Source organism: Anabrus simplex, chromosome 1, assembly GCF_040414725.1.
Source record: "Anabrus simplex isolate iqAnaSimp1 chromosome 1, ASM4041472v1, whole genome shotgun sequence".
Classification (NCBI taxonomy): domain Eukaryota; kingdom Metazoa; phylum Arthropoda; class Insecta; order Orthoptera; family Tettigoniidae; genus Anabrus; species Anabrus simplex.
This window is the reverse complement of record NC_090265.1, coordinates 1,374,156,333-1,374,171,285: the sequence shown is the minus strand read 5'-3', so window position 1 is coordinate 1,374,171,285 and position 14,953 is coordinate 1,374,156,333. Positions and strand designations below refer to the sequence as shown.

General features: G+C 36.5%; 1 protein-coding gene across 1 annotated transcript in view; it reads right to left on the bottom strand.

Annotated features, from left to right (window-relative positions):
• The window catches only part of LOC137498203 (prolyl 4-hydroxylase subunit alpha-1-like), a 698,966-nt gene that overhangs the window by 239,831 nt on the left and 444,182 nt on the right, over positions 1 to 14,953 (bottom strand). The window contains exon 13 of the mRNA XM_068225776.1: positions 7,595 to 7,819. Within this exon, the coding sequence (XP_068081877.1) occupies positions 7,595 to 7,819 (225 nt within the window). The remainder of the gene's footprint in view (positions 1 to 7,594; positions 7,820 to 14,953) is intronic.

Below are 14,953 nucleotides of genomic sequence, written 5' to 3'. Positions count from 1 at the left end.
TGTGAATGAAAAGATTCTTGTTTCCCTATGTGTCTCTCCCTCTCTATCTTCTGTTATGGTTTCCAAGTCCTGACAAACTTCTATTGAATCTCTGAATTCCCTACTGAAGAGGTTTGCTTTCTCAGTATCTGTTAAATAGTGTTCACCCCCTTCTCCCACCATTGTAGGAATTCGGATTCCTTTTCCTTTTTGATTCCTAATATATGAATACAGCTTTTTCCATTTCCCTTTGTGGTCATTACACTCTTGAAGAATGCCATTCATATAATTATCTTTTGCTTCCTTTTTCACTCTATTCAGTTCCCTCATTAGCTGTTTTCTAGTTTCTCTATTCTCCCTACCCTCTTTGATTTTCCTGTTTACTATTCTACATTTTCTTTCTAATTTTCTTATTTCACTTGTATAATAAACAGGGTCTGAGGTCATTTTACCCTTCTTAACAGGTACAAATCTCTTCTCTCCTTCCCAAATGATTCCTTTAAATTTAGCCCAAAGTGTATCCACATTATTCCCTTCACTTATCCAACAACTGAATTGTGATTTAAGGTAAGTCCCAAATTCATCAACTTTAGTTTTTCTGTATAATTTATTGTCTTTTGTGAGCCTCTTATTAAGCATTTTTGGTACAAGTCCTACATCCATTATTACAGCCTTATGGTCACCTATTCCTTCAATTACCTCAGTTTTATCAACAATTTCCCATGGTTTAACCAAGAATACATCTAGTAAATTATTGAGACGAGTCGATTCTTGTACTACTTGTGTAAATCCTCCCTCCCAAATTAACTTATTTGCCAGTTTCTGTTCATGGGCTTCACTTGCAGCTCCATTCCATTCAACTTCAGGCAAGTTTAGGTCTCTCCCTATTATTACCATATCATTATTATTGTTTTTATGAGTATAATCTATTATTTTCTCAAATATTTCCATGTCTCTTTCCTCTCTTCCAGGCCTGTATGTTCCTATAATTCCCACCTCCTTCATATTATCACAAACTAATTTTTTCCCTAATATTTCATCCCGTTCATCGGTAAACCATTCATGTGAACAATAAGTTTCCTTCACCAGATTAAACACCCCCACCCCCTCCCTTTTTATTTCCTCGATCTCTACGATAGACTGTGTACCCTTCTGGAAATACTTCTCTATTACCCACCCCTTCTCTCAACCATGATTCTACTCCTATCACCACATCAGTCTCATAAGATTCCATCAATGTACCGAATTTTAATTGTTTATTTACTACACTCTGACAGTTTACCAAGAGCAATTTCAGACCTCCTTTCTCCCTAAAACTTGACTGTTGCAATTGGGTAACGTTTGACTCACGAGTTGAGAACGTCTCTGGAACCCAGATCCTTGTACATATATCTTGATTTAAGGGTCTGGGTTTTCTGGCAAGTTTCCCTGTATGTGCCAGTTTAGTGGTATGGGTTTTCTTAAGTACAGATTAGTTTGCAAATCTCTGTTGATAATTGTAGCAATGTGTCTACAGAGATTTGCTTTTCCATTACCATTCAGATGTAACCCATGCCTAGTGAACATTTGCCTGCCAAGACCTAAAGTATCTACTACATAGACATTTCTAAAACTCTTACATAATCTCTTGATTTTTATATTTACATCATGTGCAGCTTTGTTCACACATGAGTCCTCTAAAAGGTCATACCTGGGTGCCACATTAACCACAATTACTTTTGAATCAGGTAGTTTCGAAATCTTACCTCTGAGAGTCATAATTAGTTCCTCACCTTCATTTGCAGCAATGTCATTTGTAGCACTAACAATTACCACATAATTGTCCTTCTGTAACACAGGATCACAACTTGAAAGGACGTCTTCAGTTTTGGCTCCTGGTTTTATTAGCCCTAAAACCTCAGTTTCCGGATTCTGCAGCTCATCCTTGATGCCTTCTGCCATACCCCGCCCTTGACTGTCTGCGTAGAGATGAATCTTTGGCGATCTTGACTTCCGGTAGGTTTTCTTCTTCTGTAGCTTACCTCCACTGGATTTAAAATTATTTGGAAAACTTGGTATGTCTTCTTCTGGAACTTGCTGAAGTAACTGAAATCTATTTTGGCACTGCAAAGAGTTTTTTCCCGGTTTTAATTTGTACGTAGTTTCTCCCAAATGTTTAACATTAGGCCTAAAATGGCTACGCGTCACTTCCGTCCACGGCGATCTTTCTTCTCCAATGTCTTCTTTATCTTCCAGTTTCTTTATTCTGTCCTTTAAGCTTTCATTTTCATGTTTCAGAGCGCATAAATCTTCTTGTAGCACTCCTAAAATCTTAATTATAATTTCGTATGTCTCTCTTTCTTGTTGTTCTGCCTCACTTTTGGTTTGTTTACACTCGGGGCACAGCAACTCACTTTCTTCAATATCAGTCCTATTTACAATATTTGCACAACGAAAATGGTACCATTCATCACACTTACGACACAGAATCCCATTTTTAACTACTCTTCTGCATCTGCCACATTTTTCACTGCATCTTACACCATTATCTACTACGGATATCACAGACTCACACACAGTAGTCGCCATCTTACTTCCAGCACCATCTATGTATCTGCGCCAAAGGCTGAGACCTTTTATATTTGTTGATATTTTATGATGTTGTAAGGAATCTAGGTATATGTCGGCTAAGATGCCAGATAAGGGGTCTCCCATAGTCAGACTATCCTGATGGTAAATTTTACCATTAAAAGTAAAATAATTATTCTTTAACACAAAATTTAGGATTCTTAAGAAAACTTCTATTTCAAGCTTGCTAAGTTTACTATGTTTACTGAGTTTGTCTTTGATGATATTTACTGTTTCTTTGGTTGATACATTAGAGTACATGTTAGTAATCTCAAAAGAGCATATAATGTGATTGAGTGGTAAGGATAATGTTTTTAAATATCACAGAATTCTACTGAATTCTTTAAAGGGAATTACTTTAAAATGTAATGATTTTGAGAAATTTATGGATATATTTGGATGTTTTGTAAGTTGGGCTGTTTCTACAATTGATGATTGGACATATGGGAGTATTTTTTTTTAATGCAATTTTGGTCATGCTCTGGCTGTGGGAGTAATGGGGTTCATAAGGATTAGATTTTGTTGTTCCTGCTCATTGATTAAAAATGTAGCATTTTTAATAGTGTTTTTAAATTTGGCTGGATTCTTATTGTGGGGTCTGTTTTGCCTATTCTGTATTTAGCACTTGGAAAAACCTCCTGTTTTTTAATATAATCTTTTTTATTTAATAAAACCATAGTTCCTCCTTTATCAGCTTTATATACTATTATAGTATGTTGTCAATATTTATTTTGTTTTTATATCCTTAATATATTTAGTGTTGTTGAAATCAGTATTTTTATTTAATCCTTCCGTTAATGTTGATAGTTTCTTATTTACATTGTATCTAGTGTCGTTTTGTAATTCCAAAGGGAGTTCGGAAATATTGGCTTCAGTCTCTGCTATGGCCGTGATGATATCACTTTCTTTTTGTATACTAGGCCAGTTATGTTTTGATCCCTTGTTTAAGAGTTTCATTTCCTTTTTTGAGAAAATTGCATTAGTTAAGTTATTGCTGGTGTGTTGCTGAGAGAAGGAATTCTAGTTTCAGTGCACTTATTTAAATCACTACTGATCTGCATTTAGGACAGTTGCCCAGGTGGCAGATTCCCTATCTGTTGTTTTCCTAGCATTTTCTTAAATGATTGCAAAGAAATTGGAAATTCATTGAACATCTCCCTTGGTAAGTTATTCCAATCTCTAACTCCCTTTCCTATAAACAAACATTTGCCCCGATTTGTCCTCTTGAATTCCAACTTTACCTTCATATTATTATCTTTCCTACTTTTAAAGACACCACCAAACTTATTCGTCTACTGATGTCCTCCCACGCCATCTCTCCGCTGACAGCTCGGAACATACAACTTAATCGAGCAGCTCATCTCCTTTCTCCCAAGCCTTCCCAGCCCAAACTTTGCAACAATTTTGTAACGCAACTCTTTTGTCGGAAATCGCCCAGAACCAATCGAGCTGCGTTTCTTTGGATTTTTTTCCAGTTCCTGAATCAAGTAATCCTGGTGAGGGTCCCATACACTGGAACCATACTCTAGCTGGGGTCTCACCAGAGACAAATATGCTCTCTCCTTTACATCCTTACTACAACCCCTAAATACCCTCATTACCATGTGCAGAGATCTGTGCCCTTTATTTACAATCGTATTTATGTGGTTACCCTAATGAAGATCTTTCCTTATATTAGTACCTAGGTATTTACAATGATCCCCAAAGGGAACCTTCACCCCATCAATGCAGTAATTAAAACTCAGAGGACTATTCCTATTTGTGAAACTCACAACCTGACTTTTATCCCCGTTTATCATCATACCATTGCATACTGTCCATCTCACAACATTATCAAGGTCATTTTGCAGTTGCTCACAATCTTGTAACTTATTCATTACTCTGTAAGAATAACCTCACAAAAAGCCTTATCTCTGATTCCACTTCTTTACACATATCATTGATATATATATATATATATATATATATAAGAAAACATAAACGTCCAATAATACTGCCTTGAGGAATTCCCCTCTTAATTATTACAGGGACACCTACTCTAATTCTCTGAGTTCTATTTTCTAGAAACAGAGCCACCCATTCAGTCACTGTTTTGTCAAGTCCAATTGCACTCATTTTTGCCAGTAGTCTCCCATGATCTACCCTATCAAATGCGTTAGACAGGTCAATTGCGATACAGTCCAACTGACCTCCTGAATCCAGGATATCTGCTATATCTTGCTGGAATCCTACAAGTTGGGCTTCAGTGGAATAACCTTTCCTAAACCCAAACTGCCTTCTATCGAACCAGTTATTGATTTTGCAAACACGTTTTATATAATCAGCTTATATAATAAGCTTACATACAATGCACGTCAAACTGACTGGCCTGTAATTTTCTGCTTTATGTCTGTCACCCTTTCCTTTATATACAGGGGGTACTATTGCAACTCTCTGTGCATTTGATAAAGTTCCTTCATGCAAACAATAATCAAACAAGTACTTCAGATATGGTACTATATCCCCATCCATTGTCTTTAGTATATCCCCAGAAACCTTATCAATTTCAGCTGCTTTTCTAGTTTTCAACTTTTGTATCTTACTGTAAATGTCATTGCTGTCATAGGTAAATTTTAATACTTCTTTAGTATTAGTCACCTCCCCTATCTGGACATTACCCTTGTAACCAACAATCTTTTTTTGGAGACTATGATTGATTTTCTTTTAAAAGGGGGAGTTTTTTATCTAAATGTAATTGCTTCTCTCTTAGAATATCGTTTAGCTTGTAATCTACATGTAATTAAAAAGAATTCCAATCTACAGAGGATATATATCCTCCTTTATGATGGCAACTAAACAAATATCTTATTAAAGTTCTTATGACTTTATTTAAAATTAGCATAACTTCCATCACTTTGGAGTACTAATGACCATTATTTACAATATTATTATAAACTATTAGATGTTAAGGGATAGTCTTAACATCTGACTCAGGGCCCTGACCTAACTTAAGAGTATTTAATGGCTGAAGATGCTTGCGATGTCAAGCGAAACATGTCCCATATTAAACAATATGGTATGTAATAATTGTATCCTAATTATACAGACTGTATTGTATTGAACTGTATTGTATTTAAACTATTTTAAATTTTAATATAAGTGGTATGTTCCAAGCTGTCAGTGGAGAGGTGGCGTGGAATAACATTAGTAGACAAAAAGCTTGAGTGGTATCTTTAAAAGTAGGAAAGATCACAATATGAAGATAAAGTTGGAATTCAAGAGGACAAATTGGGGCAAATGTTTGTTTGTTGATAGGAACGGGAGTTAGGGATTGGAATAACTTACCAAGGGAGATGTTCAATAAATTTCCAATTTTTTTTGCAATCATTTAAGGAAAGGCTAGGAAAACAACAGATAGGGAATCTGTCACCATCTGACACCATGTATCCAATGCAAAATGAATTTCATAAAAGACACTCATTTCTCCAATTAGTTGCTTTACGTCGCACCGACACAGATAGGTCTTATGGCGACGATGGGACATGGAGGGCTAGGACTGGGAAGGAAGTGGCCGTGGCCTTAATGAAGGTACAGCCCCAGCATTTGCTGGTGTGAAAATGGGAAACCACGGAAAACCATTTTCGGGGCTGCCGACAGTGGGGTTCGAACCTACTATCTCCTGAATACTGGATACTGGCCGCACTTAAGCGACTGCAGCTATCGAGCTCGGTACACTCATTTCTAATTTCATGCAAAAGTGGAGGGCCTGTGTAGGGTTGCTAACTAATTGGTACCATATCAGAGCCATAAATATCAATGCTATTTTGATTATGGCCGGTAGCCAGTATTTTAATTTTAATTAGATATAATAAACAGGCTAAGGGAAATTTAGTGCTGTTTAATGTACAACAAAGAGTTGTATTTGTAAAGTCAAAACTGCACATAACTTTGTACTCAAAATTGATGGAGATTATGTTTATAAATAAATATGGCTACTATGTGAAAAATGATCTTATATTATTCAAGATAATACACTTAACAAGTGCTAAAAAGTGGGTCAAATACTTCAAAGAAAAGTATGCATCGCGTAACTCACCCCTGTAAAAGCAATTGTTCAACAAGATTTTGCTATCCGAGATAATAATGCCTTTCTTGAAGATCTATTCAGGTTCATAAACAATATATGCACAGATGACCAAAATCGTTTAGAATGTGTCATTAGTCAAAGTCGAACTGTGAACGAGAGAAAATTTAATAATTATTATTTGAAATTTTGTAGATTATCAACAAAGGAACTTCCCAAAAGAATTTTATATAATTCAAAGGATAAGTGTAAAATAAAAGAAGTAACTTCATTTTCTGAAATCTAACATCATATCATGTTCCACAGTGTTGTTGTGACAAATATAACAAGCATAAAGAGAACATAATGGTTAATGGAAACGGGCCTAGTAATATCATTCTGGGATGCGTGAGGATAAATTGGGGCGTATATTCATTTACAGGATGAAGAAAAAGGGATTGTAATAATTTATCAAGGGAAATGTTTGATAAATTTCCAAGTTCTTTGAAAATGTTTAAGAAAAAGGTATAAACAATTTGTAGGGAATCCACCACCTGGGCGACAACCCTAAATGCTGATCATTGATGATTGAGTGAACACTCTTCCACCACGTAGACCTACCTATTATCCTGATTAGAGAATTTAAAAATCTTTCTTTTCTCATGAACTTCAAACTTTGAGGAAGGTGCGTGCGTGTGTGTGTGTGTGTGTGTGTGTGTGTGTGTGTGTGTGTGTGTGTGTGTGTGTTGGTAATTTTGTTTTTTCAGAGTCCTTTGTCTTACGATATCAACAATAATAAAATCATGTAAATCTACAAGCCTGCTTTTCTCTAAAAGAATGTACCTGTAGTATTCTACAATAAGATAATAGATTCTCTCCATTTTTCACCATTTCTTGCATACAGTATGCAGCTCTAAGATTTGAAACTTCGACTTTTGCCCAAAAGATTACAATAATATCCCTTACCTCAAAATAATCTGTATGAGGTCCATAATACCCTCCAATACCATAGTTGCCAACATGTAGTTCCTCAGCTGTTTTAACATTCAGGTTAGTCATATCTGCAACTCGCTGATTTACGGCTGATACATGTGGGTGGTCCTCTTCCTTGAGCCATGCTGACTTGCTGATACGATAAGTGGATGTCTCATACTTACCAGTTTTGTTCTTATAAACTGTAGATTGAAAGAGCTGCAACACACAAAATTTAAAAAGCTGATAAGACTGTCAATACTTATTTTAACTTAAAATAGAATAAAATCTCAAGAGAAAGTTTTTCAAATAACTATTTCTCCTAAACCCCTAGTGTAAAAAAAGAAAAGAAAGAATGATGTTGCCTATACATTTCGTTTGAGTTGTTTGGGCAATTAACCACCTAATAACAGTATACATACATACATACATACATACATACATACATACATACATACATACATACATACATACATACATACATACATACATACATACATACATACATACATACATCTATATATATAAACTAAGAGTTTTGTCTGTACATTGCTCAGAATTTGAAAAAAGTGGTATTTCTGTATCGTTCATGTCCACAGTAACAAGGAAATGCATTTTTCTTTTCCGTAATTTCTGTCTGTCTGTCTGTCTGTCTGTCTGTCCGTCTGTCTGTACACGCATCACTTGAAAACGGCTGAAGAGAATTTAATGAAAATCGGTATGTAAAGTCAGGGGATGAGCCACTATAATCTAGGCTATAAATCATTTTATTCACGCTCAGTGAAATGGTAGTTTAGGGGAAGGCCTAAAATTAAATTCTCAAATATTTATATTTTAAGTGGTCCTGTCGATAAATACTACATAACTAACGTTACATAGAATTAAATTTCCGATCATTTATGTCTTATACAATTTTACCGTACCGGCTATGATAACACTGATATTCATGAATTTCGATTTTTGTTGCTAAGTCCACATCAAGGCCGAGCCACGAGAAAATAGGTGAACAGAATTTAATGAAAAACGGTATATAGAGTCGGGGAAGAAAAAACTGTAGTCTAAGCTATAAACAATTTTACTGAACCTGGGTGAAATGGTAGTTTAGGGGTAGGCGCCTAAAATTTAATTTTTAAATACCTTTTATTATTGCTCCTATAGAAAAGTACTACATAACAAAAGTTATAGAGAATTTGTGTTTTATTCAGTACCGACTGTGATAAGAGTAGTATTTCAGATTTGGAAGAAAACTAAATGCGAAGGCCTACAATATCAAAAGCGCATAACATTGATAAACAATAACATTACATTGACCATTGTTTGTTGTAATGTTCCTTGCCTCTTATCGTGCCCTCAACTCCGATAGATGGGATTGCTGTTGCGTACCGAGTATAACAGCCTGACTCAATATTGGCGGGAAAGAGTTGGGGAGTTGGAAAACTTTTTTTCTTTAGCATGCCATTCCTCTGGTTCATACATTGCCTGATACTGCTGGTACGTAACACACCGGTTCATCAGTATTCCAGCTATTCGCTCCCTACTCTGACTCGCTGTTTTGAATGAGAAGTGTACAGATTTGGCAGAGGCTCAGTTAATAATAGTAGTATGACCTGGTCTAGAATTACAGTTTAGGCCTATTCCAAATTATAGTACTACAATTCACAGATTGTGACTGATAGTAGGCAAGCAACCGAGCTCGATAGCTGCAGTCGCTTAAGTGCGGCCAGTATCCAGTAATCGGGAGATAGTGGGTTCGAGCCCCACTGTCGACAGCCCTGAAGATGGTTTTGCATGGTTTCCCATTTTCACACCAGGCAAATGCCGGGGCTGTACCTTAATTAAGGCCACGCCCGCTTACTTCCACTTCCTGGGCCTTTCCTATCCCATCGTCGCCACGAGACCTATCTGTGTTGGTGCGACGTAAAACAAATAGTAAAAAAAGCAGACCTACCATCATAATGAAAACTCCCTAGCCCAGTTTTCATGTGAGAAAAGACGTTTGGTGACTTCCCCGTCGCGTTTCTAGGGTAACGTTGCTATGCAATATAATACAATCTTGCTCACAACGTGTACACTACCTAACCTAGAATTCTGTATACAATGTAGAATTCCGTAGCGAAGCACGGGTACATCAGCTAGTACGTACATACATGCATGTCATCATACACATCCAGTCACATTTTATGACCACCTCCTACATTTGATGTCGGCTATGCATAGCCTGTGAAATACGTCACATGCAATAATAAGTGTCACGTGACAAAAGAAACATTATTTTCAAAAACTTTTTATTAGTAGACAAGCAGAATATCACATATAGTGAAAAAAGTGATGGATACAAAAAACATTTTTTACAACATCTGTTCAAGTGAATAGATATAGTTTTAAAATAGGCTAACTGAGCTCAACAGCTGCAGTCGCCTAAGTGCAGCCAGTATCCATTATTCGGGAGATAGTGGGTTCGAACCCCACTGTCGGCAGCCCAAAAGATGGTTTTCCGAGTTTCTCATTTTCACACTAGGCAAATGCTGGGGCTGTACCTTAATTAAGGCCACAGCCAATTCCTAAATGCTAGAGAGGTATCTCAGGGGCTCACAACTTGTAACTGGCAGGAATTAGAACTCATGGGAGGACATGGCTTAGGTGTGGGAAGGCAGGCTGGACTTCCATGAATTCCTTTCTCTACCACAGCAGATAATAATCTCAGGGGTTTGGGCACTCGGTCAGGACAGAAGTATCTTCAGTTCACTAGTTACATTCCAATTTAATGCCCTGCATCTCAATTTTTGAAAGTGTTAGTTTCTAAAAATGCCTAAAGAAAAGAGCACCAGAAGAGATTTACTAAATCAGTGAGTGTCAGGTAAAAGGGACTATTCAACAGATAGTGTCACCATGTACTGCCACGTTTGCTCAAAGGAAGTGAAATGTGAAAAGAAATTTCGGCTTGAACAGCATTCAAAAACAACTGCACATATTAAAGGAAAGGAGGAGAAGAACAGCACACCACAACAACTACTTCAGACGCAGGTAAAGCCCAAGTCCTGAATTCTTAATAAACTTTCAAATGATCTGCTTTCGTATGCAGCAACATTCCATGGAATAAATTAACAATCCAGTTCTGCAATCATTTCTCAAGAAATATTGTGTAAATTAAAAAATACCAGATGAATCAACACTTAGGAAGAATTACCTAAATCCTATATATGAATCTACCCTAGAATTGATCCGTTCTGACATCGGAAGGAACTGTGTGCGCATATCGGTGGATGAGACAACAGATTCATGTGGCCGTTACATAGCAAATTTCGTGGTTGATAAGTTACATCCAGATGAACCCGGTAAGCCACATCTTCTTGCTTGTAAAGTACTAGAGAAAACCAACCATAGCACAATAGCAAGATTTGCGAATGATTCTCTGCAACTATTGTGGCCATCTGAAATTGAGAATAATTGTTGTAAAGTGCTTGTACTGCTCACAGATGCAGCTTCGTATATGTTGAAAGCAGCAAAGGCCCTCTAAGTATTTTATACAAAACTCATACACGTAACCTGTTTAGCGCATGGATTACACTGCATTGCAGAAGAAATACATGCACAGTTTCCAGCTGTTAACAATTTAATTGCCTCCATGGCTCAGACGGCAGTGTGTCGGCCTCTCACCGCTGGATACTGTGGTTCAAATCTCGGTCACTCCATGTGAGATTTGTGCTGGACAAAGCGGAGGAGGGACAGGTTTATCTACGGGTACTCCGGTTTTCCCTGTCATCTTTCAATCCAGCAACACTCTCCATTCTCATTTCATAGGATCTATCAGTCATTAATATATCACTTTGGGAGTGGCGACCCCATCGTACTAACAGACTACATATGGTTCAGACATTACAACCCTGACCCGGTCAAAGACTGGAAAGCAGGTTGTAAGTTTTTATTTTCATTTTTTAACAATTTAATTAGATGTAGGAAGAAACTGTTTCCGAAAGCACCAGCTCGTGTCCAGTTCTACAAAGATTGAAGTTCCTGGTTATCTGCAGTATCACTTTATCGCAAAATTTTTAATGAAGTGAAAGAAGTGGTTACAAAACTTGAAGATGAGCATAATGCATGTGTCTGTGATGCAAAAGTTGTGTTTGAAACTGCTACTGTTTATCAAGATGTGAATTTAATCCATGCACATTTTTTTAAACTTCCAAAAGCCATTGAGAGCTTAGAATCTTAGGTACTTCCCTCCATGAATCACTTGATCTCGTTGAGAAAGCTGCATCTTCATTGAATTCCACTCCAGGCAAAATTGGAGAGAAGATTAAATGCAAGTTCGAAAAGGTGTTAAATTTGAACCCAGCACTGAAGAAGATTAAGTTAATTAGTCAATACTTGAATGAAACTAGGGTATCTTTGCCAGATGTATACCCTGAAACGTTGGTGCCCATGTATAAGTATTGTCTAATCACATCAGTTACTGTAGAACGATCATTCTCAGCCTATAAACACATTTTGATGGACAATAGACATAGTTTGTCTCCAGAGAACATTGAAAGACTACTAGTTACCTATTGTCATGCTTCTTTTTGCAATAAATGATACCTGTAAATAGGTAGGCCTAAGTGAATAAAATTGCATGATTTTAAGAACATATTTCCTTATTTTCCGTGCATATATTCTAACTTTTTAGTGCATATTTGCATGCATATAAATCCGGGCCCAACATATAAGTCAGGTGACTTTCAATGAAAGCATGATGAATAGATTTTAAAAACATATGGTTGAATTTATATCTTAGTCTGTGAAGCACTCCACTTGCTGGAGTTATTTCTTTGCATATGGTTTTAACTTGCTCATTCCAGTCAAGCATTTCATCTATTTTTAAACCTAGAAATTTAGTAAATTGTACTCTTGGTAAAGGATGATCGAAAAAGTTAATGTAAGATCAAGAGGAGTTGCACATCAGGGCTTGTGAAAAATCATGTAGTTGGTCTTGCTAAAATTAGTGGATAGTCTATTGTTTGAAAGCCAAGTTTGTAATAAGCTAATGTCATACTGCAGTTTTACCTCAAGTTCTTTAGCAGAGGTACCAACATAGAAAATATTTGTATCATCTGCAAAAAGAGATAATTGTCCTTGTAATTTTAGGGAGCCTATATAATTCACAAATATTAGAAATAAATTTGGACACAGTACTGAACCCTGAAACCTTTTAGCATTTTTATATGAAACGAACTGTGATCGATCGCTGAGATAATTCTTAAACCAGTTCATTGCTACACCTCTTACTCCTGTGTCTTTCAGTTTTCTGATCATGATCTCGTGATCAACTATGTCAAAGGCTTTTCTTAAGTCTATAAATAACCCAGAAGCTAATTTTTGTGAATCAAGAGCTTCCTGCAGTCTAATGATAATTTCCTCAACAGCACTGTATGTGCTGGAATTTGGAATAAAGCCATATTGATATTTATAAAAGTACAGTAATTATTCTTAAGAAGGAATTTCAATAATCATATTTTATCTACTTTTTCTAATGTTTTGGCTAAAATGGGCACAATAGAGATTGATCAGTAATTGTTTATGTCTAATTTTTCTAAGCCTTCATGGATGGGTATAACTTTGGCAATTTTTAAAAATGTAGGAACTGTACCTTCAGCTAGCGATTTGTTCATAAATGCAGCGATGTATGGAACTAATTCAGTTGATAACTGTTTGAGAATTGTGTTGCTTAAACCATAACAATCGCAACAACTGGAATTTTTTAGTTCTTTTATCATACTTGCTACTTCTTTGTTGTCAGTTGGGTACAAGAATAAAGAATTTCTTGGAGCTGTGTGATATTTATATGGATTACTGGTATTGGTTGTAGGCAAATTAACAGCTAGATCCTGACCAGTACTAGTAAAATATTAATTTAATGTTGTTGAAATATCGCAGGGATTGGTGATTATACTACTATTAATTTTAGTTGAATATCTCTATTGTTGTTATTTGTTGTTTGAAGTATCTCGTTAACTAATTTCCAGGGATTTTTACTAGAAACTAACCTGTTACTATAATAAGAACTTTCAGCTTCTCTTTTAAGTTTAGTGACCTTATTACAGAGTATTTTATATTCATCTTTTAGATATTCTGAGACATACTGGCATCCCCTTCCCAACCTATAATGCTATCTCTTGATTTTCCCATATATTTAATTTTTATATTTTACTAGCAAATGTACCCGTGCTTCATGACGGTATTCTACATTGTATATGGATATCGAAGTAAATACTGTACATGCAGTAAATAAGATTGTTTTAAAATTGCTAAGTCGTGGATGAGGTTATTTTGAGGAGATGCCACATAGCACAGTCCACTGTGTTGTTTGTTCAAACGAAGTAAAATACATTGGCAGAAGTACATGTCCCTTAGTGTTATCCGAGAAATAGCACGGGGAGGTCCACATACATTGTTTTCAATATAAAGTGTTGGTTGCAGAGTTGTGACGATAACAGCAGGCTCACTTGCCTACTGCCATTCACAATCGACTTAGGAAGTTTACATTATAATTGCAGGCCCCATTGCCTACTGCGCGGTCACAATCGATTTAGGGAGTTTTCGTTACAATGGAAGGCCCCCTTTCCTACTTCCATACAGATTACAGTTGAGGAGTTTTTATTATAATGGCAGGTAACTTCCCTACTACCAGTCAAAATTGAGTTGTGCCGTTATCATTATAATGACAGGTCCTTTTCCCTTCTGCCAGCCAGCTTACTGCCAGTCACACAGAGTTGGTGAGTTTCTATTAAAATAGCAGGCCACTATGCCTAATGCTAGTCACATTTTTGATGGGTATATTTGTTTATAATGGCGGGCACCCTGGCCTACAGCCAGACACAATTGGGTAGGGGAGTTTTGAACAAAATTGCACGCTCCCTTGCCTTCTGCAAGTCAAATCGAGAAGTGGATTATTCATTATAATGGTAGGCCTTCCTTACTAAAGCCAGTTACACAGAAGTTGGAGAAGGATCCGATTCCAACTGCCAGTCAAAGTCGGTTTGGGGAGTACTGATTACAATAGCAGACAGATCCTTTTCGATCGCTACAAATCGACATCAATCAGTATACACAGATCGACGTGCGAAAGTATATGCATGTTTACAATGTTGCAGACCTTCATTTACAGGTTACCTGCTGATAAACGGTACATCATATCGACAAAGGATTGTACCATAAGATGCAGTATTTAGGGGCCTAAATGGCTGGTCCTATGATATTTTCTTGCATCTCATCTATTCATGGGTCAGATTGAGTTAGAAACATTGAACAGAGTGAAATTTGTGTAAGATTATCTTACATTTCATTACTTTTCGGATAATTATGTGACACAGCGTT